The sequence below is a fragment of the Heptranchias perlo genome, chromosome 20 (genome assembly GCF_035084215.1).
Source record: "Heptranchias perlo isolate sHepPer1 chromosome 20, sHepPer1.hap1, whole genome shotgun sequence".
In the NCBI taxonomy this organism is placed as follows: Eukaryota; Metazoa; Chordata; class Chondrichthyes; order Hexanchiformes; family Hexanchidae; genus Heptranchias; species Heptranchias perlo.
In genome coordinates this window covers 37,213,363-37,240,662 of record NC_090344.1, presented here as the reverse complement: position 1 = coordinate 37,240,662, position 27,300 = coordinate 37,213,363, and the positions used below count along the sequence as shown (strand labels likewise).

Below are 27,300 nucleotides of genomic sequence, written 5' to 3'. Positions count from 1 at the left end.
TGACCCGATCAAGGAGAGGCCAGCTGACCCGATCAAAGAGAGGCCAGCTGACCCGATCAAAGAGAGGCCAGCTGACCCGATCAAAGAGAGGCCAGCTGACCCGATCAAAGAGAGGCCAGCTGACCCGATCAAAGAGAGGCCAGCTGACCCGATCAAAGAGAGGCCAGCTGACCCGATCAAAGAGAGGCCAGCTGACCCGATCAAGGAGAGGCCAGCTGACCCGATCAAAGAGAGGCCAGCTGACCCGATCAAAGAGAGGCCAGCTGACCCGATCAAAGAGAGGCCAGCTGACCCGATCAAGGAGAGGCCAGCTGACCCGATCAAGGAGAGGCCAGCTGACCCGATCAAGGAGAGGCCAGCTGACCCGATCAAGGAGAGGCCAGCTGACCCGATCAAGAAGAGGGAAAGATGCTGAATATGCACAGTACAACCCACACTTAGCTGTTTTACAAAAAAAACATAAGCAACTTATCGGATAAGTTGAATATGTCACCTTGTTACTGGATAATGGATAACTCAATAGTTGTTTCTTCAGAAGAGCTCTCCCCTCACTCTGACTCATCTTGATTAGGGTGGCCTTCTCTCAAGCTCCATGTGCATAACAGAGGTCAGCTCCATGTGTTGCCTTGATGTCCTGTCTGCAATTACTCTAGAAAAATGTAGCAGTCATCCATGTTAGGATTTTACCAAAGAATAATATAAATGAACAGAGAGAATTTAAGTTTACAACAAAATTACTCACCCTACACATCTCCTCGCATTACGTCTAACTGTATAGGTGACTCTGACTCTTGACTGGAAGTGGAAGCACAGGCCAGTTACCCAGCACAGCAGAGAGCAGAAAGTGATTTGGTTCCCTGCACTGTGGCTCAACCTCTCCATCCTCATACCAATATTCAGCATTCAGGTTCTTCCACCTTATCCAAGTTTGCATGACAGCTTAGTGGATGTCTGGCTGCCAGCATTTTTTTTCAATCTCTTTAAGATCAGCAGCACTCCCACGAGTCTACTTGAGCCAAAACAATAACAATCTGGTGATAGGGTTAGATGGAGAAGGAGGCTCGTGTAGAGCATAAACACTGGCATGGACCGGTTGGGCAGAATGGCCTGTTTCTGTGCTGTACATTCTAGGTCTATATCATTTTATGTCATCTTGTTATTTGGTTCTCCACTTAGTTTGCAACACTAATTCAGCCACGTTACCCTCAACAAAATATTGGGATTAAAGGTATTTATATGAGGGATATGATGCAACAAGCAAGTTTTGGATGGTGAGGGTGTTGGAAAAGAGTTTAATCTAAATTGGACCTAATAAATCTAGATTAATAAACACTCAAGCAAACACAGTAGTTAAACGTCACAAATTTTGTACTCTCGATAAAATGGATTCCATCTTATGCTATTTCACTGTCCTCATTTTTTGAGGTCCCGATTCTTTTTAGTAGATGCACGTTTACTTTTATATCTGTCACTTTCTGCTGTCAGTTCCTGCCTATTACTATACAACTTTTGTATGCAGAATTCATATGCACGCATACTTTTCATTTTCATTCATTTCTGACACCAGCCAGCAGCAAGCACCCGCAGCTCCCTTGAAATGGGAAACATAATCAGAAGCTGCACAAACTTCAGTGACAGTCAGTGACAAAACTGAGTGACTTATTTCATAGTGGCCTAATTTTGCAAAACAGTTCATCTTGGATATTTCTCTGAGGGAAATATATATTGGTGTAAACCTCTGTTACTGTCACTATTTCAGCTGACAAAGTGTCAGTGTCAATAACAGGAATCTGTTTTATTGATCAACAGCAGCATGCTTCAGAAAATGGTGTCAATTGAATTCTAATGAAGCCACCACATGCAGCTTTGAGACTTTAGTGTCAAGGCCAGCAAAGCCTCAAAAACTCTGTTTACAATGGTGACCACCAGGGAAGTGAGATCACGGCTGTGTGGGGGCTGAGCTCACAGCTGGACAAATAAAACAGAGATTGGCAGACTCTAAATCGAAAGCAAGACACACTATAGGCTAGAGATTGGTATGCGTTACGTCCATTTTTTGGGCGTAAAACATGCACCAATTTAGCAGTGGGGCAGCCTGGGCTCAATCTGCGCAGGCGATGATCCCACTGCTAAATTCGTGGGGCCCTTTTCTTTAGGAGTCCTGTGGGAAGTAAAATAGGGGCTTAATGTCTGTTGAAGGACCCCATTAAGAAATTGGTCAGCCATGAGCGGGACAGGCCCGAGGCCTGCGACACTCAGGATACTTCAATGTCCCCCGCGGCCACCAATCACAAGTAAGTTAAAAACATTTAATTTAAAAAGCCCATCCTGTGGAACTACTTGAAACAGGAGTGCTGCTCCAACTCCACAGGAGCCGCAATCAGCCCCTGCCCCGCCACCCGCTCCACTTCCCCCCCTCCCGGGACTTACCTGAGGGTCGCTGTCAATGAGGCAGGCAGCTCCACGTTGACGTCTTCACTCGGGCGAACAATTTCCATCATTCCCCGGGCCTCTCAGATTGGGAGGGTGCTGGTCACGTAGTGATGAGTATGGGTGGGGGAGGCCTGCAATCAGGAGGGGTGAGGCTGGAGATTGGTGCTGGGGGGCGGTGGGGGGAGTCGGCTGGTTAACAGGGCTGGGGGAGGGAAGCTGGAGATTGGGCTCCCAATTACACTGTAGGAGCCCAATTTAAATATGTTAATAAGTGTCCCGCCTCACCACGGCGCGACGCTCAGACACCCCAATATCCGCCGATGTAAAAATGGCAGCAGGCGCGTGCGCGCCATGTTGGAGTCGTGTTCCACGCAGTTCACCCTCGCCCGCCCGTCACTGGGAGGGGGGTGGGGAGGAGGGGTTTAATATTGAGGCCCCATTAGAACACCACTGGATGCATTTAGGCCAATTCATTTTTAAATAATGTACATATTAGTGGCAGTGTCAATGTTTTACAGCTGCACTCACTTTTAAAAATAAAATCATGCAGTATCTGTAAAGGCAGCATTCCTGTTGTTTTTCTTAATACAATCATGGCCAAGAAAGAGGTAAAGAAGGCAATGAAAAGCCTATTGCTTGTTAATTATCTTGATCATTATGATTTATGATTGTGACAGATGGAAAGAGAGTGTATGAGCATCATAGTTTATAGCTAATTATCAGCATATAAAGATATCACGTACTTGCACACATTTAAACTATGTTTTTAAATGAATCCTCATCTTTCTTCTTTGGAAGCAATTATTTTATTGGGTAACTTGTATTTTCATGGAACTATGTTCGAAAACTGAACTCGTAATCGTGATGTTAAGGCCCAAAGAATTCAAGGTAAATTGACTCTGTGAAGAGAGGAATTGGGGAAGAATAAGGAGTACAAGTAAATGGATGTTTCTTGGATTGGCAAAGTGTAACTAACAGTGTGCCTCATGGATTGGTGCACATAGAAGATTTGGACATGGGCACAGAGGGAATAATACGTTTGCGAGTAAACTGGGAGGAAGAGGTAGCAGAGTAAACTGGGAGGAAGAGTGCGTGTGACTGCAAAAGGATACAGACAGGTTAGGGGAGTGGGCAGATATTTGGCAAAGGCAATTCAAGAGGAGTAAATGTGAAGTAGATCATTTTTGGGGGTAAAAAAAAGACAACGTAAATATACCTTAAATGGTAAAATTCTCAAGGAGTGGAGGAACAGAGAGGTCGAGGAATGTAACAGATATACGGACCTTTAAAAGGGGCAGCCCCTATAGAAAGGATATTGGAGCCATGGGAAAGGTGCAATGTGGATTCACAAGGATTGCACAAGGATGAATGGTATAGTTATGATGAGAGACTTCAAAAACTGGGGCTGTATTTACAATAGCAGAGAAGATTAAGTAGGATCTAATAGAAGTATTCAAAATTTTTAAGAGGTTTAGTGGATAAAACAGAACACTATTTCTGCCAGTTGATGAATTGATAACAACAATGCATTTATAAGGCACCTGTGATGTGGAGATGCCGGTGATGGACTGGGGTTGACAATTGTAAACAATTTTACAACACCAAGTTATAGTCCAACAATTTTATTTTTAATCCCACAAGCTTTCGGGGGCTTTCCCCTTCCTCAGGCGGTGTGGAAAATGTTCCACACCGCCTGAGGAAGGGGAAAGCCCCCGAAAGCTTGTGGGATTAAAAATAAAATTGTTGGACTATAACTTGGTGTTGTAAAATTGTTTACAATTTATAAGGCACCTCACAGTTTGACATCAGACCCAAGCAGGAGTAAGAGAGGGGAGGGGGGACAGGGAGACGACTGAAAGCACATTGAAGAGGTAGATTTTAAGGAGGCTTTTGAAAGTGGGAAAGGGTGCTTCAAGATGAAGGGGGTTTAAGAGAGTTCCTGACTGTTGGGGAAAGAGGGCTCCAAGTTCTGCCACAAATGGTAGATTGGCGGGAAGGGGAAACAGGCAGAAGGCCAGAATTGGAAAAGCAGAGGATGTGGACAGGGTCGAAGGGCTGGAGGAGGCTGCAAAGGTAGAAAGAGGCAAGATTGTGAAGGGACTTGAAAACAAGGACAAGGATTTTGAAATCAATGCACTGAGGGACGGGTAGACAATGGAGGTCAGCAAGGATAGGAGTGATAGATGAGCAGGATTTTTACTATGTTAAAGGTGCTATATAAATGCAAATTGTTGTTGATTTGGTGCGGCACAGGTAGCAAGTGTTGGGTGAGTCAGAATTCATGTGAGGTAAATTTAGGATTAATATGAGAAAACTAGTATCATAGGATACAGCATAGAAGGAGGCCATTTGGCCCATCATGCCTGTGCTGGCTATTTGGAAGAGCTATCCAATTAGTCCCATTCCCCTGCTCTTTCCCAATAGTCCTGTAATTTCTTTCTCTTCAAGTATTTATCCAATTCCCTTTTGAAAAGTATTAATGAATCTGCTTCCACTGCCCATTCAGACAGTGCATTCCAGATCATTACAACTCGCTGCGTAAAAAAATGCATCCTCATGTCGCCTCTGGTTCTTTTGCCAATCACCTTAAATCTGAGTTCTCTGGTTACCGATCCTTCTGCCACTGGAAACAGTTTCTCCTTATTTATTCTATCAAACCATTCATGATTTTGAACATCACTATCAAATCTCCTCTTAACCTTTTCTGCTGTAAGGAGAACAACCCCAGTTTCTCCAGTCTTTCCACATAACTGAAGTCCCTGGTACCATTCTAATAAATCTCTTCTGCATCGTCTCTAAGGCCTTCACATCTTTCCTAAAGTGTGGTGCCTGGAAGTGAACACAATACTCCAGCTGAGGCCCAATCAGTGTTTTATAAAGGTTTAGCATAACTTCCCTGCTTTTGTATTCTATGCCTCTATTAATAAAGCCCAGGATCCCATATGCTTTTTTAACAGCCTTCTCAACTTGTCCTGCCACCTTCAAAGATCTGTGTATATACACCCCCAGATCTCTCTGTTCCTACACCCCCTTTAAAATTGTACCATTTAGTTTACATTGCTTCTCCTCATTCTTCCTACCAAAATGTAACAATTTACACTTCTCAACGTTAAATTTCATCTGCCATGTGTCTGCCCATTTCACCGGTCTGTCTATGTCCTCCTGAAGTCTGTTACTATCCTTCACATTGTTTACCATATTTCCGAGTTTCCTGTCAGCTGCAAACATTGAAATTATACCCTGTATACCCAAGTCCAGGTCATTTATATGTCAAAAAGAGCAGTGATCCGAAAGGGGTAGGTTGGAGATTTCTTTTCATGCAAGGGTTATTAGAATATAGAACGTATTACCGCAAGTGGCCATTCAAGTGGAGTTAATCAAGGCATTTGAAAATGAATTAGAGAAACACTGAAAGAAGAAAATTATTAGAGTATGGAAAAAGAGCTGGGAAATCAAATTAAAGCAGATAGCTCCAAAGTGGAGCTCACACTGGCAAGGGCACAATGGGCTGAAGCTCCTACAATAAACTCTTACAAATGTGATTCAAACAAATCAGATATCGCATTCCAATGAAATTCAAGAACGTTGCTGCATTTCATTGAATTTATTACTGCACAATGGTACATTTTTCTGGCAGCTGCATTCGGTACAGATACCCATTTCTTTTATTGTTGTGTAAAGATCAAATGTCAACTAACTCATTCTAAAGACAGTATCAAAGTTTTGGACAGGATTCCAACTCAATTTATCATGCCAATTAACATTTTTCTGTAAATTTATTTTATATATATCTATATATACACACATACATTCTGGTGCATAACGATCTAGAATCAAAAATGAAAACTTCCTTTCTATCATAGGGATAAAGGAAGGAAATAACATTCTTCTGATATAATATTTTTGTTATTTTTTTTCCCACTAAATCGATACAACATACTTTGTCACATCCTAAAAGGGTTAAATTATGAGGACAGGTTGCAAAGACTAGGCTTGTATTCCCTTGAACATAGAAGATTAAGGGGTGATCTAATTGAGGGGTTTAAAATGATTAAAGGAATTGAAAGGATAGATAGAGAAAAGCTATTTCCTCTGGTGGGAGAGTCCAGAGCAAGAGCTAGGCCATTCAGGGGCGATGTCAGGAAGCACTTCTTCACACAAAGGGTAGTGGAAATCTGGAACTCTCTCCCCCAAAAAGCTGTTGAGGCTGGGGGTCAATTGAAAATTTCAAAACTGAGATAGATAGATTTTTGTTAGGCAAGGGTATTAAGGGTTACAGAACCAAAGCGGGTAGATGGGGTTAAGATACAGCTCAGCCATGATCTAATTGAGTGATGGAACAGGCTCAAGGGGCTGAATGGCCTCCTCCTGTTCCTTTGTTCCTATTACACAGCTAACATTAAAAGGTAATTCTTGCCCAACTTGGAGCTTAGTGGGTTGCCGGAACCACCGAGTTTGTTACTGAGCCAACCAGGGAGGTTCCAGATTCAATCCCTGGTCTGTGCTGAGTTAGCTGATCTCAGATGGAGTGGTTGTGAAACAAAGCCAAATTAGCTTTTAATCAAACACTGTTGCAATCGTCATAGACAAGTTCACTGATTAAGAGTAGCAATCTCTCATCTTGGCTTAAAAATACAACCTATTTTTGTGAAAGTCACTTTTAAAAATAAACATAGCTCCATATGTTTAAGTGGGTTTGCAATCTGTGTCACTCTTACTAATCATAAATGTCACCAGTAGCAGTTCCCTGATGTAGCTCTATGGTTATATTCTGAACACTTTAACATGGACCTCATTACAGCCTTGGTCCAAACATGGACAAAAGGGCTGAATTCCAGAGGTGTAGTGAGAGTGTCTGCCCTTGACATCAAGGCAGCATTTGACCGAGTGTGGTACCAAGAAGCCCTAGTAAAATGGAAGTCAATGGGAATCAGGGGGAAAACTCGCCAGTGGCTGGAGTCATACCTGGCACAAAGGAAGATGGCAGTGGTTGTTGGAGGCCAATCATCTCAGCCCCAGGACATTTCTGCAGGAGTTCCTCAGGGCAGTGTCCTAGGCCCAACAATCTTCAGCTGCTTCATCAATGACCTTCCCTCCATCATAAGGTCAAAAATGGGAATGTTCGCTGATGATTGCACCGTGTTCAGTTCCATTCGCAACCCCTCAGATAATGAAGCAGTCCAGGCCTGCATGCAGCAAGACCTGGACAACATCCAGGCTTGGGCTGATAAGTGGCAAGTAACATTCGCACCAGACAAGTGCCAGGCAATGACCATCTCCAACAAGAGAGAGTTTAACCACCTCCCCATGACATTCGACGGCATTACCATTGCCGAATCCCCCAACCATCAACATCCTGGGGGGTCACCATTGACCAGAAACTTAACTGGACCAGCCACATAAATACTGTGGCTACAAGAGCAGGTCAGAGACTTGGTATTCTGCGGTGAGTGACTCACCTCCTGACACCCCAAAACCTTTCCACCATCTACAAGAGACAAGTCAGGAGTGTGATGGAATACTCTCCACTTGCTTGGATGAGTGCAGTTCCAACAAGATTCAAAAAGCTCGATACCATCCAGGACAAAGCAGCCCGCTTGATTGGCACCCCATCCACCACCCTAAACATTCACTCCCTTCACTACCAGCGCACCGTGGCTGCAGTATGTACCATCTACAGGATGTACTGCAGCAACTCGACAAGGCTTCTTCGACAGCACCTCCCAAATCCGCGACCTCTACCACCTAGAAGGACAAGGGCAGCAGGTACATGGGAACAACACCACCTGCACGTTCCCCTCCAAGTCACACACCATCTCGACTTGGAAATATATCGCCGTTCCTTCGTCGTCGCTGGGTCAAAATCCTGGAACTCCCTGCTAACCGCACTGTGGGAGAACCTTCACCACATGGACTGCAGCAGTTCAAGAAGGCGGCTCACCACCACCTTCTCAAGGGCAATTAGGGATGGGCAATAAATGCTGGCCTTGCCAGTGACGCCCACATCCCATGAACAAATAATAAAAAAAGATGGGCTATAAAGATTGTACAAGGTAGGGTACATTAGTGTAGAAGAAAGTGCATCATTGGATGAAATAATTCCACAAGCACGAGAGAGTTTTGAGGTCCATGTTGGAAGTGAGGTATGCACACTATTCTCCAAGTCATTCAAACCGTTTATGATGAAGTCAAAAAATGACTGGATCACATTCATGAAAATAAGAATCACTTTATGAAAATGTAATTGAAGATGCCCCTTCCCCTGCATTTAGTGCAACGAGAGGATCATACATTGCTTTAGATGGAATTTCATCCAGTCACAACAGTGTCATTCTCGCAGATATTCACTGAAATTGTACCAACTTTTTGAATGCGTGGAACTTCAACAACAATGCTTTCAGCTGAGGAAATATAACATTTCAAGAGCGAGTGGGACTTTCAGAAGATTAAAATTTGGGCGGCGTCCATCTTGGCATGAAGGCGTAGTGTTTTGATAACGTTTAGGGGATAGCATAATTAGAAGTTGTAGGAGAAGGTAGGTTCATCTGACAAGTGGTCAGGGTCTGGTCTTCGAGACTAGTAAGGGATGGGAGTTTGTCTATATAAGTCTAAGGAATCAGTGTTTGACTGTTTGAGTCCAGGATATAAGATACTGGAAGTTCAAGAATGGGAACACTGTACATTTGTCCAAGAAGCTGGTTACTGGAATTTTGAATGTCCAATCTTGCATGGCATTAGAGAATATAGTCTCTCTTACCTCTCTTTGCTGACTTCATGTTGTTTCTCTCTCTTGGTTACTGCTCTTCTGCTTCTCTCTTCTTAATTCTTTTTGTTTCTCTCTCTCTCTCTCTCTCCTGTGATGCTTCTCTCTGTCTTTTTCTTCTTTCCTTTGGGTGGGATGTAGTGGGTGGCATGGCAAGGTGTGGCATAGAAAGGGGCAACACATGGCTGCAGGTTGCATTTAGGGTGTTACATCGAGTTTATAGCAGAGAAACAGGCCATTCAGACCGACTGGTTTATGCTCCACATCAGCCTGCTCCCACCCCTCTTCATCTAACCCTATCAGCATATCCTTCTATTCCTTTCTCCCTCTTGTGCTTATCGACCTTCCCCTTAAATGCATCCATACTATTTGCCTCAACTACTCCTTGTGGTAGAGCGTTCCACATTCTTACCATTCTTTGGGTAAAGGAGTTTCTCCTGAATTCCCGATTGGATTTATTAGTGACTATCTTATATTTACGACCTCTAACTTTGGACTCCCCTACAAGTGGAAACATGTTCTCTACATCTAACCTATCAAACCCTTTCATAATCTTAAAGACTTCTATCAGGTCACCCCTCAGCCTTCTCCTCTATAGAGAAAACAGCCCCAGTCTGTTTAACCTTTCTTGATAAGTATATCGTCTCAGTTCTGGTATCATCCTTATGAATCTTTTTTGCACCTTCTCCAATGCCTCTATATCCTTCAGCCTCCTTCCCATCCCCTCCCCCAGTTAATTGTGCTTCACCCATCCTCTCCCATTGCGTATCCTACCCCTTCATCTCCCCACTTCCCTTTGTCTTCCTACCATCCCCTCATCCCTATCACTACCTCTATTTTTATCCCTATATCCTCCCTCTCCTTTGTTCCACTGTCACTCACCTCACCCTCCTTAACTCTCCTTTCACTCACTCCAACTACCTCCCATCAAGGGCAAGTGGCAAGTGCAGAGGCCCGCTCAGCCTGTTTGCCTTCTCCTTTCCTTTCCCTTCCTATCTGTTGCCCCCTAAAAGGCTTTGGTTGTTTTCAAAATTCTACTTGCTTATTTTCTTAAAAGAAGTCAAATTAGAAGAGTTAGATTGGGGCAATGTTAACCTAACCCCCCCCCCCCCATCAGCAAACTGATGGGATTGGGTGGAATGCTGGTTTTACACCCCGCCCGATTTTACTCTCCAATGAAGTCAATATTGGGTGAGGTGTGAAATTAGCGTTCCACCCGAACCAGTGGGGTTTACGGCGAGTTAGATTAGAATTACCCCCTATCTCTCTGTCTGCCTCTCCATGTATCTGTGTCTCTGTCATTGATTTTCTCTCATAGGTGTTAGCAATTGGAATCTCTGTCTAATGTAAGCCATTAGCATTGGCATTTTCTAACTGGCAACAAATCACATATAATTAATTTTGCTTCAAAATTCAAGTACTTATATTTTTGAAATTTGAACTATTGGCATGAAGAAAAAGACAGTTTCTTTCTCACTACTTCTTTCTCTCTGAATGAAGTCTCTCTCTCTCACTACTTCTTTCTCTCTGACTGAAGTCTCTCTCTCACTACTTCTTTCTCTCTGACTGAAGTCTCTCTCTCACGACTTCTTTCTCTCTGACTGAAGTCTCTCTCACTATTTCTTTCTCTCTGACTGAAGTCTCTCACTACTTCTTTCTCTCTGACTGAAGTCTCTCACTACTTCTGTCTCTCTGACTGAGGGTCAGAGGGATCTTGGTGTGCAAGTTCACAGATCCCTGAAGGCGGCGGAACAGGTAGATAAGGTGGTAAAGAAGGCATATGGGATACTTGCCTTTATTAGCCGAGGCATAGAATATAAGAGCAAGGAGGTTATGATGGAGCTGTATAAAACACTGGTTAGGCCACAGCTGGAGTACTGTGTGCAGTTCTGGTCGCCACACTACAGGAAGGATGTGATCGCTTTGGAGAGGGTGCAGAGGAGATTCACCAGGATGTTACCAGGGCTGGAGCGCTTCAGCTATGAAGAGAGACTGGGAAGATTGGGTTTGTTTTCCTTGGAGCAGAGGAGGCTGAGGGGGGACATGATTGAGGTGTACAAAATTATGAGGGGCACAGATAGGATGGATACTGAGGAGCTTTTTCCCTTCGTTGAGGGTACTATAACAAGGGGACATAGATTCAAGGTAAAAGGCGGGAGGTTTAGAGGGGATTTGAGAAAGAACTTTTTCACCCAGAGGGTGGTTGGAGTCTGGAACTCACTGCCTGAAAGGGTTGTGGAAGCAGGAACCCTCACAACATTCAAGAAGCATTTGGATGAGCACTTGAAATGCCATAGCATACAAGGCTACGGACCAAATGCTGGAATATGGGATTAGAGTAGACAGGGCTGATGGCCGGCGCGGACACGATGGGCCGAAGGGCCTCTATCCGTGCTGTATAACTCTATGACTCTATGACTCTCTCTCACTACTTCTTTCTCTCTGAATGAAGTCTCTCACTACTTCTGTCTCTCCGACTGAAGTCTCTCTCTCACTACTTCTGTCTCTCTGACTGAAGTGTCTCTCTCACTACTTTTGTCTCTCTGACTGAAGTCTCTCTCTCACTACTTCTTTCTCTCTGACTGAAGTCTCTCTCTGACTGAAGTCTCTCTCACAACTTCTTTCTCTCTGACTGAAGTCTCTCAATACTTCTTTCTATCTGAATGAAGTCTCTCTCACTACTTCTGTCTCTCTGACTGAAGTCTCTCTCACTACTTCTGTCTCTCTGACTGAAGTCTCTCTCACTACTTCTGTCTCTCTGACTGAAGTCTCTCTCTTACTACTTCTGTCTCTCTGACTGAAGTCTCTCACTACTTCTGCCTCTCTGACTGAAGTCTCTCTCTCACTACTTCTGTCTCTCTGACTGAAGTCTCTCTCACTACTTTTGTCTCTCTGACTGAAGTCTCTCTCACTACTTCTTTCTCTCTGACTGAAGTCTCTCACTACTTCTTTCTCTCTGAATGAAGTCTCTCTCACTACTTCTGTCTCTCTGACTGAAGTCTCTCTCACTACTTCTGTCTCTCTGACTGAAGTCTCTCTCTCACTACTTCTGTTTCTCTGACTGAAGTCTCTCTCTCACTACTTCTTTCTCTCTGACTGAAGTCTCTCTCTCACTACTTCTTTCTCTCTGACTGAAGTCTCTCACTACTTCTTTCTCTCTGAATGAAGTCTCTCTCACTACTTCTGTCTCTCTGACTGAAGTCTCTCTCACTACTTCTGTCTCTCTGACTGAAGTCTCTCTCACTACTTCTGTCTCTCTGACTGAAGTCTCTCTCTCACTACTTCTGTCTCCCTGACTGAAGTCTCTCTCTCACTACTTCTGTTTCTCTGACTGAAGTCTCTCTCTCACTACTTCTTTCTCTCTGACTGAAGTCTCTCTCTCTCTCACTACTTCTTTCTCTCTGACTGAAGTCTCTCTCTCACTACTTCTGTTTCTCTGACTGAAGTCTCTCTCTCACTACTTCTTTCTCTCTGACTGAAGTCTCTCTCTCACTACTTCTGTTTCTCTGACTGAAGTCTCTCTCTCACTACTTCTTTCTCTCTGACTGAAGTCTCTCTCTCACTACTTCTTTCTCTCTGACTGAAGTCTCTCTCTCACTACTTCTGTTTCTCTGACTGAAGTCTCTCTCTCACTACTTCTTTCTCTCTGACTGAAGTCTCTCTCTCACTACTTCTGTTTCTCTGACTGAAGTCTCTCTCTCACTACTTCTTTCTCTCTGACTGAAGTCTCTCTCTCACTACTTCTTTCTCTCTGACTGAAGTCTCTCTCTCACTACTTCTTTCGCTCTGACTGAAGTCTCTCTCTTTCACTACTTCTTTCTCTTTGACTGAAGTCTCTCTCTCACTACTTCTTTCTCTTTGACTGAAGTCTCTCTCTCACTACTTCTTTCTCTCTGACTGAAGTCTCTCTCTCACTACTTCTTTCTCTCTGACTGAAGTCTCTCTCTCACTACTTCTTTCTCTCTGACTGAAGTCTCTCTCTCACTACTTCTTTCTCTCTGACTGAAGTCTCTCTCTGACCTCCATCTGTCTCCCATTCCCTCCCTCAGCCTAATGCACTTTTTAGAGTTTTGGAACACAAAATAAAAGAGACAACAGGTAATCAGTACACTGCCAATTCTTTCTCACTCCTTGCAATCACACACTCAGCCTTCCTGTGTTTTTTAAAATCACTCAATACAAATTTTTACCTCAACAAAGATTTTGACATTTGTCCTCTAGCTTTTACATAGAATTTACAACATAGAAACAGGCCAGTCAGCCCAACAAGTCTATGCCGGTGTTCATGCTTCACACGAGGCTCCTCTCACCCTATGTCATCCAACCCTTCTTCAAAAAATTTTGAAGAAGAACTGAGCAGAAACTGCTAGAAACCAAAGAAAGCTATTCCAACTATACAGCTGACTCAACAGTGTTGATGCCTCCGAGGAAATTAGATACACTGCACATGCACAGACGACACAATCAAAATATCAAGTCCAAGTCCAAGGCCAGGGAGAGGCAAGGCCTTAAAGTAGAAACTTTAAAAAAGACATTAAAATGCCTAAAAGCCAATCGATAAATACATTTAATGTTACTGCCATTAATGTTATTTTTTATTTTGTTTAAACGCTTAATTTTGGGAATTAGAAATTTCAGTTACTTCAAAAAAAATGATGGTCGAAAAATATTTTCACAAAGCATTCTCAGCGATTTGTGGGAACCCAGAGGCCAGAATGCAGAGAGTGGCAAATTAACAGTCAAAACCCATTATAAGTGTGGACATGGGAATTTATAATAGGAAAATGTTGACACAAAAAGTATGATAAAAACATGACAACGGGAAGTCAAGTTGGACAGACAGGAAATGCACATAGAAGTAAGATTTTTAAAAATAAGATACAGAAAGGAACAGAAGGCAGGTAAGGTGCAGTCCCTAGATGCTGTGGTGTGAAACTTGGAGGCCATGGTGCTAAAGGCTAGGGGGAGAGACAGGAGAATAGTTTGCTATTGGGGGGAGAAGCTGAGCAGAGGGTATGTGTTTCCCCTCATGCACCCCAAATAACCAGTTTGAACAAACTGGTCGAAACCAAGGAGCAACTCTTCTGCCTGATTTTTCGGTCAGAGTGTTGTGTGTGGCGTGAAGTGACCGGTTTGGGGGTTGGTGGTGGGGGGTGGGGGGGGGAACAGATAATAGTACAGCATTTATCGGATTGAAATTTTGCTGTGAGGTCATAACAAATGTTGGTACATATTTCTATAGTCTGCTATTTTATTTCAAAATAAATGGGTTAATTTCTTCACTAAAATTGTAAACAAAGGAATCGCCTAGAAATTTGTGACTAATATTGCATATCTGGATTTCTTCTCAGTGTTTCTTTCATATTTTACTTTAATGAAACACAACAAAAAAAAATGTCAATGTAATTGGTGTTCGTCTACGTACAAAGCTTGCTTTTAGTTTCATTAACAGAAGTAGAATCATTGCAAGACTGCAGTGTTCTCATTCTTACTGCAACCAAATTGCTGGTACACAAAAGCTTCTCTGCAAGTCTGATAGAAGTGCAATATGATGTCAAAAGTAATTAGTGGAGTGATTCTTTAAGGTTCAATAAAATAAAGTCAAAGTAATTGGCCACGTGCACTGACTGTGACATCTTGTGGTGATTTTGTACCCACTCTCTTTTTCTGAAGGAAGAAACAGATTAAACGTTGTAAAAGTAGGAATGGACTGGGTGTTAGGCGGTTCTTCTTTTCCCAGAGAGCAGTGACTGGGGCAGAGATCGCATCATACAGGAGGTAAATATCTTGATTGGTAACACATGGTCCATGTGATCTCCAGGACTGGTTTTGATCCCCTGACAGGGTCAGAGAGGAATTTTCCAGAGTATTTTTCCCCTTCTTGACCCTGGGTTTTTTCTCTGCTTTATTTGTCTCTCCAAGGAGATTGCATGACTATAGGGGGTGTGGGGGGTGCATTGTTGGAAGTGGGGATGGGGAAGTGTCCAGTCATGATGTTCCAACCATCATGAGTGGTGGTGCAGGGTTGATGGACCAGTTGGTCTTTTCCTGCCCATCAATTTTGTGTGGTTCATATGTTTATCACCCTGCAGTGCACATGTACCACATGGTGAGTTTGACAAGTCCTTTACATTGTATGAACGTTGCAGACACAGCTCCAGCAGGGCCCAAACAGAAGTTTGATGCTGTTTATGGGTGTATTTTCAGACCAAGCTAAAAAGTTCAGACATGTAAATCATGTGACATAAGACCTATGGTTAATACCCCTCTGTAATATTAGTACCAGCTTTTAAAAAAATGTGTTTCAGGAGTATAAATGAGCATTGGAAAAATAGGCACTCTCAGTGTCCTTAATTTCTTCTTTCCATATTCAACTGTACTTTGTGTTAGTCACTGGATTTGGTTTCAGTTTTATTCATCTGTACAAAGAGGCATTCAGAACGTCTTCAGGCAAGTACAATTAATTTTATGGGTACTTTTAACAGGGCAAAAATGCCAGTGGGAGAATATACCTTTAAAATCACTGTGAACAGCCTCAGTTATTCTCCTTATTCTCTGAGAATTAATAAGCACACCTCCTCTTCTGACTAAGTCACTGAGCAATACTTGTGTCATTGGACTGGAGGAGTGTATGTGCCAGCCCCTACTCTTAGCTGAAGGTGGATGAGTAGGGGTGAGTGGCTGTTGTGGGGGTGGGAAACTGAGCACATAAAGGGAGTGGTAATCAATCAATTCTTACCTGAGAGCACTGTGCCTTGAATCACTCCAGTCTGCAGATCTTTACCCTGTCAGGGAAAAATGAGAAGGATAAGAGATAATAAATTTACTCTTGAAGCTTCTTGATGGAGTAGTATTGTACAGCTTCAAACAATGAGTATCCAACAACAAATTTTTCCCACAATATAACATAGGATTCCCTCACCCTGCATAGGCCTCCTAGAATGAAGGCTTGGTGGTCTGGTTCACCATCCTATGGCAGCATTCCCCAATGTTAGGTATTAAGTACAATGCAGAGTAAAACTCCCTCTTCCCTACCCCAACAATGAGCCTAAACCCAACCCAGGTTATCTCTCCTAACTTCACCATTTTTACACCAACCATCTATACAGCTCCTATGAGCAACAATGTCAATTTGTGCCAAATTACACACAGATTTGTGCTGTGGACTGACACCAAGTAGTAACTGGTTTGAGTCTGCTCTACACATTCTATGCAGGACTCTTAAAATGAGTCTGGAGACCGCCCTGGATTTAATCTCAAATCCCTGATGTGAACGGATAGTGTGTTAGCCCACAACATCACCAGTACCCCATAAGAAAAAAATCTTTCAGCTAGGACTGAAGAATAATAAAGGACATGTTTGTACTCTCAGCCTTGCCCAATGAGGACAAAGTAGAAGACTGATAGCCTCTTCCTCCTTCCTCAAGTTAGTGAATGTAAGCCTATTTATATACTCATTTCACCAGGTGTTACATGGACTCACTAGGGGTAATTTTGACTTTGTGCGATAGTGTAAAACAGGTGATACTGAATCGGCAGGCAGTTTTACAGCTCTCCCGATTTTTATTTCCATTCACTTAAATTAAAATTAAAATCTAGGGAGATGTAAAACAAGCTTCTGATTCACTGTCACAAATTTTACACTATCGTACAAAGTCAAAATCACCCCCACTGTCTTCAAAAAAAGATATGTTAACTGGCACTCACACTTAAACCCATGGCACATTCTCATGCAAAGATTCAATTGCCATTGAAAATTTGTTTTTAAAAAACAATATCCACCCAAGTTCAGCACAGAACTAGCAAGCTGTCAGTTACTCTCCATCTCTCATATTGTTAATCAAAATTGCCTTTTCTACCCATTGGCAAGATTTGCAACATCAGTTCCATCCACCCACAAATCTCACACGAATGTTCCTGTAAAACAACTGCAAATGTCCATGAGGGCACCATACCTTCATCTTTTGATTTGCAGCACACTAGCAAGTGCCAAATATACAAGGTAGAGACAGGGCAATATATTGTTTGTGAGAGATTTGCTGGTTAATAATGCTCAGGTAGGAACTCAAAACTGTCATGTGTCATACTTTTGAGTGTGCAGATGTCTCAAAATGCAAAAGCTGCTTCATAACAGTTACTGAGAATTTTGTAGATTTGTGATCTGTAGGGGAAAGTGTTGACAGATAATGGTAGCCACAGGAAAGGTAAGTAAGAACTGGCATTTGGGGAGAGGGTACGCGTCAATGGAAACCCCTTGGAAGGGCCACAGCTGTCACTTAACTAACAGAACGGTGGGATTTAAAGTGAGGGAATGCACTATAAAAATACAATGGTGTGGCCCAATTAGGATCTGCAGTTTATCCAGAAGCCTCAATAATCTAGTAGGCATATCCTTTGACAGACAGGATCATGCTAAAATATGAATCAATCTGGAACAATTCTGATGATGAAATCTGCACCGTCACTTATGTTGTCATAAAGAAGTATGAGCACAGCAGGAAAAACATCTGTACGTGTTATATTTATTCTGCTGGCAAAATCATGGTGGGTACTTGGCGTTGTCCATGGGATAAATGTAGCACACTGAGGAATTCCCTTTTGTGCTTTGGTTTCAAGTTACCTTTTATATCAATATGATCTTATAATAGTACCATTTAATCATGTAACCTTTATTTCAGAACTATGGGTAGTAAGATAGTATACTCAAGTGTGCACATGTAGCTATGTGAAGAGAGTACACAGTGATGTATGTTATTGTCTAGAAATTACCATTAATAGCAGCTAAATTCTTGACACGCTCATATGATATTCCTCTATCTTAATGCTGCCATTGATCCATTTAACTGCACACAATAGCAGGCAGAGGACTATCATATGAGAGAGAGCACTCAGCATTCGTCTCCTAATATTGGCAACAGTTGGCTTATATGTTTACATGTATATACTAATTGATGCAGACACAAATTTGTGTTGAAACCAATCTCCAGGTATGTATAATGTACATGTCAACACTCTCAAAGGAGTTCTACAGGGAGAGAAATGAAACTAAATAGCCTGGGGTGGAATGTTAAATTCCCGTATCATTTCTGCAGAAATTCAGAATCGCATCTCAGTTTACGTAGTCAGTTGTACAACCATAAATCAGTGGGTTACAAGACTGTCCTTTTACCAAGGGCTGAGTTCAAATCCAGTCCAAACAGCAGAGAGAATAGTCCTTTCCCTGTAAAATTAATTAGAGCAGTCTAAGCTTCATTCACAGTGGGCATGAGCCCACTTTACAAAGCTACTTGGAGGCCTTGCACAAATCAGCTAATTCTGCCTTCAGTGAATGCTTATTTGCTCTCAAATTTTTGTCTTTTCCATCATTGCCATTGCACACCCATCCATTGTGTACATGTTTCAATTTGCATATTTTGCCTGACATTTATCAACACTAAAATTCAACTGCTATTCCTTAGCCCATCGCTTAATTTGTTCAGATCCCCTTGAATGTTATCAATCTCCTCTCTAGCTATTACCTGGGGTCACACAGGGTTAATACTCAGCACATTTTATATTTGTTTGACAACTTTCTGATAAGAGCAATAGGAATGTAATTAAGGTCCCTTTTCCTTCTAAATCCTTCTGATCCTATCTTCACTACTTAAGTGAGAATGAAGTCACAGGAACAAACTTGAAAGGATTGTTTGTAATTTCAGTTGACATAAACAAATTACAAATTCTAAACTTCACTTACACACTTTAGATACAAACAATTACAGTACCAAGTTATGAAGAGGTTTTTCCTCTCTAATGGAGGATGAATAAATACTCCTGTAACTTTGACGGGTATGCCGCACAGGATTGAAGCTGTAATAGTGAGTCACGGAGCCTCTATTTTAAAGAGATCATTGTTTTGGGGTGGGAACTTTAACTGCTCATTTTTGGTATATTGAAAGAAAAGCCTGTGTTCATTTGATCTTTGTTGCACTGTTACGATGTTGCTTGCCAGACCGGGTGTGTGTAAGGAACAAGAATGCACCAAAAGCTTGTACACAAAATAGGATTTGCATACATTCAAGTTTTGTACCAATAGGTTGAACTGTACAAGCAAGTGGAAGATTAAATGCACAGTTCTATAATTAATAATAATTTGTTTGCCATGGCATATAAACGGTATTCAAGGTGGTCCAGTGGTGTGAAAGAGAAAAAGCTTGTATGTTTATGCGCGCGTCCTGGAGTCCCAAACGAGAGCTCATTAACAGGTTTGAGCTCTGGACTTGCCAAGGAGACCATGCAGGTATGGGAGGAGAAGCCATTGAAGAGATATAGTGACTGTGCTGAGGCAGGTAAGAGTGGAACCACAAGAAAGTGGTGCATGCAGATCACTCAGTAAAGGTGATGAAGAAATGGTTAACATGCTGAAGGTGGGAGATAGGGATAGTGAGCCACCGTCACAGAGGATCCTTTTATACCAGTACTAGTGCAACAGTCAGAGTAGAGATTGGATTTAAGGGACTCGAATAAGGAATCATAGAAAATTTATGGCACAGAAGGAAGCCATTCGGCCCATCGTGACCGCGCCGGCTGAGAAACGAGCCACCCAGCCTAATCCCACTTTCCCGCATTTGGTCCGTAGCCCTGTAGGTCACGGCTCTTCAGGTGCACATTCAGGTATTTTTTTAAAATGAGTTGAGGGTTTCTGCTTCCACCACCCTCTCAGGCAGTAAGTTCCAGACTCCCACCACCCTCTGGGTGAAACACTTTTTCCTCATTTCCGCTCTTATCCTTCTACCAATCACTTTAAATCTATGCCCCCTGGTTATTGACCACTCCGCTAAGGGAAATAGGTCCTTCTTATCCACTCTATCTAGGCCCCTCATAATTTTGTACACCTCAATCAAGTCACCTCTCAGCCTCCTCTGTTCCAAGGAAAACAACCCCAGCCTATCCAATCTGTCATCATAGCTAAAATTCTCCAGTCCTGGCAACATCCTCGTAAATCCGCTCTGCACCCTCTCTAGTGCCATTACATCCTTCCTGTAATGTGGTGACCAGAACTGTACGCAGTACTCAAGCTATGGCCTAACTGGTGTTTTATGCAGTTCCAGCATAACATCCCTGCTTTTATATTCTATGCCTTGGCTAATAAAGGAAAGCATTCCATATGCCTTCTTAGCCACTTTATCTACATGCACTCCAAGGTCCCTTACTTCCTCTACACCTCTCATTTACTGTGTATTCCCTTGCCTTGTTTGCTCTCCCCAAATGCAATAACTCACACTTCACCAGATTGAACTCCATTTACCACTTTTCTGCCCATCTGACCAGTCCATTGATATCTTCCTGCAGGCTACAGCATTCCTCCTCCTTGTCAGCTCCTCGAAAAATTCAATCAAGTTAGTCAGACACGACCTCCCCTTAACAAATCCGTGCTGACTGTCCTTGATTAGTCCAAGCCTTTCTAAGTGACAGTTTATCCTGTCCATCAGAATTGATTCCAATAATTTGCCCACCACCGAGGTTAGGCTGACTGGCCTGTAATTACTCGGTCTATCCTTCGCACCCTTTTTAAACAATGGTACAACGTTAGCAGTCCTCCAATTCTCCAGCACTACGCCTGTATCCAGTGAAGTTTGGAAAATGATTGTTAAAGCCTCTGCTATTTCCTTGCTGGCTTCTTTTAACAGCCTGGGATACATTTCATCCGGCCCTGGTGATTTATCCACTTTCAAAGTTGCTAATCCCCTTAATAGGAGTTCTGATAGAGAGGATCTTGGAAAGAATGAGTTGGTTGGAGATTGGGCATTAGAAACGTCAAAGGTGGGTTTTAAAAAGGTAAATGATGATGGAGATTTTAAAAGGAGTAAGGGCATTGCCAGAAAACAGCAAAGGCTTCACAATGTCAATGGGCTTGTGGTCAAGAAGTGTAAGTTGGGCAGTCAGGAGCTGAGTTAAGAGGGAGAAGGTGGTGGGCTTCATGGAGGAGATAAATATGCTAACAGAAAGATGGGAGAAAGGCTGAAAGTACAAGGGGTTTGGAAGATGTGAGGGGCAGATAAGAAGTGTCACAGGCAGCAGTGCAGAAGCCCTTGATTTTGAACCCAAAAAGTCTGTGAGCTCCTCACACTTAATGTGGGTATCTGGGGAGAAAAACAATGGCGGGGGAGGGGGAAAACAGAGGAAAAACGGAGGGCAAGGAAATGTGTCATTACTATGAAAGTTTGATGATGATCTAGATTTAACAAAGGGGTGTACCCAGTTCAGCCCAGTCGAACAAAAAAGGTAATACAATCTTGGTGCACACTTGGTGCAAAGCCTCCTCCCATGTGAATGAGACCCGTCCATTAAAATCGGTCCATCCTCCCCTGCTCCCACTTCCGGATGGGTCGGCCACTCGCTTTGCTGCGTTCCGGCCCAGGAGTTAAAATCAAGTCCATGGTGTTAAAGATGGGCAAGTTGGTGGATTGCCAGCTCAGAGTTTGTCCAAACCTTCTCCTGTTCTTTCCTTTAATCATATTCTCTGAGTCAGTCACTTGTAATGAGGCATTGTTGAATCACTTTGCCATGTAACTCATTCTATTGAAAGCTATGTGACCCCTGTTCATAAGGACATCATTGTAACTCATCCTCCTCTTCTCTTTCTTCATGTGTGTTAGAAGAGACCAAGCCAAGCTCATATTTCACTGAGAGGGATTGCCCTTGCTCTCTGTCACCCACAGACATGTACCTACAGACATGGTGGCGCACGGGACATCAGCAACATCAGTTAATTTGCAGGTCACAAGTATATTAAGGTGAGTAATGTGCTGTTTTTGAAAAGACACTGCATTTTTCCTCATGGCAAGATTCCCCAAAATTTTGGGTGTCACCTATGTGGCATTACTGGCTCCTGCACACAATTTCTTTGCCTTAAGAACAGCAAGCGTTTAACAGCACTGTGGGAGAACCTTCACCACACGGACTGCAGCGGTTCAAGAAGATGGCTCACCACCACCATCTCAAGGGCAATTAGGGATGGGCAATAAATGCCGGCCTTGCCAGCGACGCCCACATCCCATGAACGAATAATTAAAAAAATCATCAATATACAGGTCATCTGTGACCATCAAAAACAGGATCAAGCCAATTTCCCAGACAGCGGTCAAGGTGCCTTAATTTTAAGGCAGTCAATTGTGCCAGGATTATTTGAGTCACAAAGTATTACAACAACATCTTGCATTTATATAGCGCCTTTAATGCGGTAAAACTTCCCAAGATTTAGCGCAAGATTGGCTCCTGGGAGACCAAGGCGCATCACACCCTCCAGATAGCCATGAACAGCAGCAGGGCACAGACAGAACAAGACCCAAGAAACCACCAGCATCATCACTGAGCATACGAGGCCTCTGACTTCACCCTCCCCCTTTTGTACCCTCTGGCCCTAAAATCTGCAAGGTGGCATCTTCAAATGCACACAAGGGCTTGATGTTTTTTGGGTCTGCTTCAGTCTATAATATGACATCTTAGCCTGCAAGCTGAGATGCAGAGTTGAAAGATTACAGATCTCAAGAGCAGATATAGTGAGATCCAAGTGGCCATCCTTTTGCCCACTGTAGGTGTGATTGTATGGACACACATCGTGTAGTAAGTGAACCTGTTTTCTTTTGAATTGACCAGCAAATAGCCAAATTGACCTAGTTTGCCTTACAGTCAATGAGTTGCATCTTCAATGGTATTTGCTAACCAGATGAGATGGGAAACTGAGCTGCAGCAGTTTCCAGCTGCAAGTACAACACGGGTATAAAATGCAGCATTCTCATTTTTGACCTGTGGTCAGAATTTCTACCAGTTTTGGTCAAACTATCAAGTCAATTAAATTAAAAGTATATGTGACCTTTGAAAAAGTCTCTCATCCTTTTTTTTTGTAACTCTAAGAAAGCTAATTGTGTAATTTGATGTAACGAAAGGTGAAAAATTACAGGTTAGTAAAAGTAAAAATAAGTTGTTGATAAATCGGTCTAATTTAGAATTGTATTTCTTTGCTGAAGAGACAGTTCAGTAAAAACTACTTGTGTTGTGGATAAATTGAAGGATCAAATGACCACTCACGATAAAATGGAGTACACTTCATCCAGCAAAATTCTTTTCGTAAGTCGTTGGATCTTTCTTCTAACAGTGTGTAATAGTGTTTAAAAAGCTTACTGCTATAAAAGTGCAAAGTTAAAAGCCACAGATTGTCAAGATGAATAGCTTTAATCATATCCCATTTGATTTTCCCTCAGCAAATATATATAGTGCTGCACCAACCAAGCAGATTTCACCAATGCTATTTATCATTCTAACTCTCCTGTAGATCCTCAGCTAATGAACTGTACAGCTTCAAATCTTAACTGGGCAACAATCAAGGCTGGAGTCTGTGAAGTGAAGCCTCTGGCAGACTGTGCATCTCGTTGCGTTAAGTACTTGCTTTCAGTTCAATCTCTATACTTCCCTCGTTCATAATTCCCTCCTGTAGTCTTTGATTCAGTATCATCTTGCAACAGTGTCAGCCATGGTTCGGGGTAGCACTCTCGTCTCTGAGTCAGAAGGTTGTGGGTTCAAGCCTCACTCTACAGACTTGAGCACAAAATCTCGGCTGGCACTTCTGTGCAGTACCAAGGGATTGCACTGTCGGAGGTGCCATCTTTCGGATAAGACGTTAAATGTCTGTCCTCTCAGGTGGACAGGTAAAACATGCCATGGCACTATTTTGGAAAAGAGCAGGGGAGTTCTCCCCAGTGTCCTGGATAATATTTATCCCTCAACCAACATCAATAAAACAGATTATCTGGTCATTATCACATTGCTGTTTGTGGGACCTTGCTGTGCGCAAATTGGCTGCTGCGTTTCCTACATTACAACAGTGATCACACTTCAAAAGTACTTAATTGGCGGTAAAGTGCTTTGGGACGTCCTGAGGTTGTGAAAGGCACTATATAAATGCAAGTTCTGTCTTCCATCAGCTTGGACAAGAGGCCAACGCTTCCTCCACAACTTCCCATAACAGGATTGCTCTGGCTGCTCACCAATTCAGCTTATTTCGTTGGTTGGCTGATGATCTTTATATTATTGTACATTTTAAGATGGGAAATTTGTGATTTGTTGTGAGCTGCAATATTAAACAATCATTAGTACTCATTTCAACATAGCCTCTTCAGTCCAATAACACACTGAACGTAGAGTCGATATAGCTCTGCGTAAAGTTAACCTCCACTCAGTCCACTGTGAACCACCTCTAAAGTTACTCAAGTACCAACATTGCAATAATTGTGTTGTGGCGTCACAGCTGGATTTAATTTATCCTTTTGATGTGATGATTTGTTGAAAAAAATGATCATGGGGCAATGCAGCAGCACCAGCACATAGTGGCATCGAGACTTGGGTCTGCATTCATATTGCTCAAGTTGCTGAGTTCCCAATCTTCGTCGTCCTGCTGTGTGGAAGCATTGAGAAGGAGGGAATATATCACCAGCTGGATATTCTCACATCCTAGCACCATTTTAGTCTCCGAAGTCTCCGAAAGCTTGTGAATTTAAAATAAAATTGCTGGACTATAACTTGGTGTTGTAAAATTGTTTACCATTTTAAAAAGGCACAGTTGGATGTTGGGAGGAAAATAATTTTAAAAAGATGGTGAGGAAAGTTGAAAATAACTTCAAAATAAAAGAATATTAGTGTCAAAAGAAAAGAGGCTTCGTCGATTAGTGATTAAATGCACCCGAATGTCGATCCATTAATCGTGTCAATTATCCCGCAAATCCCAAATTTAAAGAAGCCCCAAGTTTCAATTGGTATTTAACTTTCTTCTGGTCAGAATAGAGTAAGAAAATGAATTATTTCCATGTGTCAGTGCACTGTAATACATTGGCACTGAGTTGTGTGCTATATAGGGATCAGTTCTTTGCAAGCAAGCTCAAGTGCTGTGTCAATACAGCTCAGCCGAGCTCAACTTCAATCCAAGCAGAGCACTCCCACTTTTCTTCTGTGAAAACTGGAGACTTGGTGCAGAAAGGGGATCTCTTCTGAGATTGGGGTTGAGGAACATTGTTGGGGCAGAGTAAAGTAAGTTTAACCATGCCTCAGACTGTGCTTTACTGACCTGGGAGTGTTTGATGCTGACACTGGGGGCCCGATATTAGGAGAGAGGCGGGTTGTCAGCGGGGGGTCGACTGGGCGCGTGGGTAACCCGCCCAGTAAAATGGGCGGGTTCCCCATGTGATCGTAAGTAAATTGAAGCCACTTACCTTGGCTTCCGGGTTTCGCGCTGGAAAGCTGCGCAGCGGGCGGACTGCGCACCTGCATCATAGGCTGTCAGCTGGAGGAGCCCTATTTAAAGGGGCAGTCCTCCACTGACTGATGCAGCAGAAAGGAGCCAAAATTACAGCATGGAGCAGCCCAGGGGGAAGGCAGTTCCCAGGTTTAATGATGCCTCACTCCAGGTCCTATTGGATGGGGTGAGGAGGAGGGGAGGACAGAGATCTTCTCCCCAGCAGACGGGAGGAAGTGGCCTGCCTCTGGCACCACGAAGGCCTGGCTCGAGGTGACAGAGGAGGTCACCAGCACCACCAACATATCACGCACCTGCATACAGTGCAGGAGGCGCTTCAATGACCTAACCAGGTCAGCTGAAGTGAGTACTCTTACTCATTCCCCAACACTCCGTCTGCCACATCACCGCCCCCACCCCACATCTCCTTCTGCACTGCCAACATTACACGAAGACATCACTCCTCACCCACTCAAAGCTCATCCTCATTTTACTGCACTTACTCACCTCGCCAGTACGCATCCCACCACTATCACTCAACCCAATCCTCATACAATCTCATGGATCTATCTCATACTCACGCTCTCATGCATCTCTTTCACGGTCAGCCTCACCCAACCTGCCACTACCTGTGCTGCAGCCACAGGGCATGCATAACATATGTGCAGTAGGCAGCGTAAGGCAAACGTGTCGTGAGCATGAAGGGGATGCACAAGGGTGTTTAAGGGTTTGTCATGCTTTTTACTTATATTTGATTTCTGATCAACTCACATTACATCTATTGTCACCACTACTGCCACGTCTTGGCCATTCTTGACTGGCTTGTGCAATAATGCCCTTTCATGAGGTTCTCCATGAACACCCTTGATGCCACCCACTGGGTCACCCTACAGTGGGTGTATGTATAGTTGCACGACTACTTTGTGCAGGTGCCTGTTACGCTGCACTGTGTTGTGTAGTTCCATGTGGCGGAGGTGGACAGCATGCCTGGCAAGGCCGGTGATGTTGCTCGTCCTCCAATGGAGTGATGAATGCAGCAATGGACACCACCCCCATCCTGACGGTGTGAGTGTGAGGGGGTCCACAAAGTAGGGAAATGTGTTTGGACAGCAGAGTTTAGGGTATGATTTAATAATTTGGAGTGTGGAGACAACAGTGTGGCAGGCAAAACTTTGTCTGAGGTGACAGAATGCCTTGCTGCAATGAATGAGGGTTTACCCCGCACCTGTTAAATGGACCTTTGCAGCTGCCACTGGCTGCTGGCTGCAACACGTCTGTTTAAACAGGGAGTGTTTCCCCCAGCATGGGAAACACGCTCTGGGTAGTCCAAAATCCGAATCCTCCTAAAATCTCCAACTAATGGGGGTCTATAAATGACCTCAAGTACCCAGATAATGATCTTAAGTGGGATCCCACCGGCTTTAATAGCCGGTGGGAGTCCCGCATGCAGGGGCTGCGCGCGCACCGATTCGCGTCATTGGGGAACCCGGAAGTGGGCGGGTTGGAGTCGGGCTCCGGACCTGCTCCGGGAATCCCCAATTTTAGGAGCCCCCCTGTCACGAATGCACCCGCTCGCTCGGCCATCCGAAAATTGACCCCGGGATGTCTTAAATGGGAAGAGTTCCAATCCCCAGCACTAATTTTTAAAAAAATGGATATTTGCACTTTGGTGAATTCACATAGGAGAGGTTGTCACTTAGAACACAGCTGTGATTAAAAATAGAATAATATTGAATACTGCATTACCGATGTCAGTTCTGGACATATATTTTTATTTTAGTCTACGCAGGATTACAAATATTTGTCATGTAAGTTCATAATGAAAACCAGAGGCAGT

General features: G+C 43.2%; 1 protein-coding gene across 1 annotated transcript in view; it reads right to left on the bottom strand.

Annotated features, from left to right (window-relative positions):
• LOC137335707 (phosphatidylethanolamine-binding protein 4) overlaps positions 1-27,300 on the bottom strand; it is a 332,391-nt gene that overhangs the window by 95,818 nt on the left and 209,273 nt on the right. Inside the window, exon 5 of the mRNA XM_068001006.1 lies at positions 15,936-15,981. Within this exon, the coding sequence (XP_067857107.1) occupies positions 15,936-15,981 (46 nt within the window). The remainder of the gene's footprint in view (positions 1-15,935; positions 15,982-27,300) is intronic.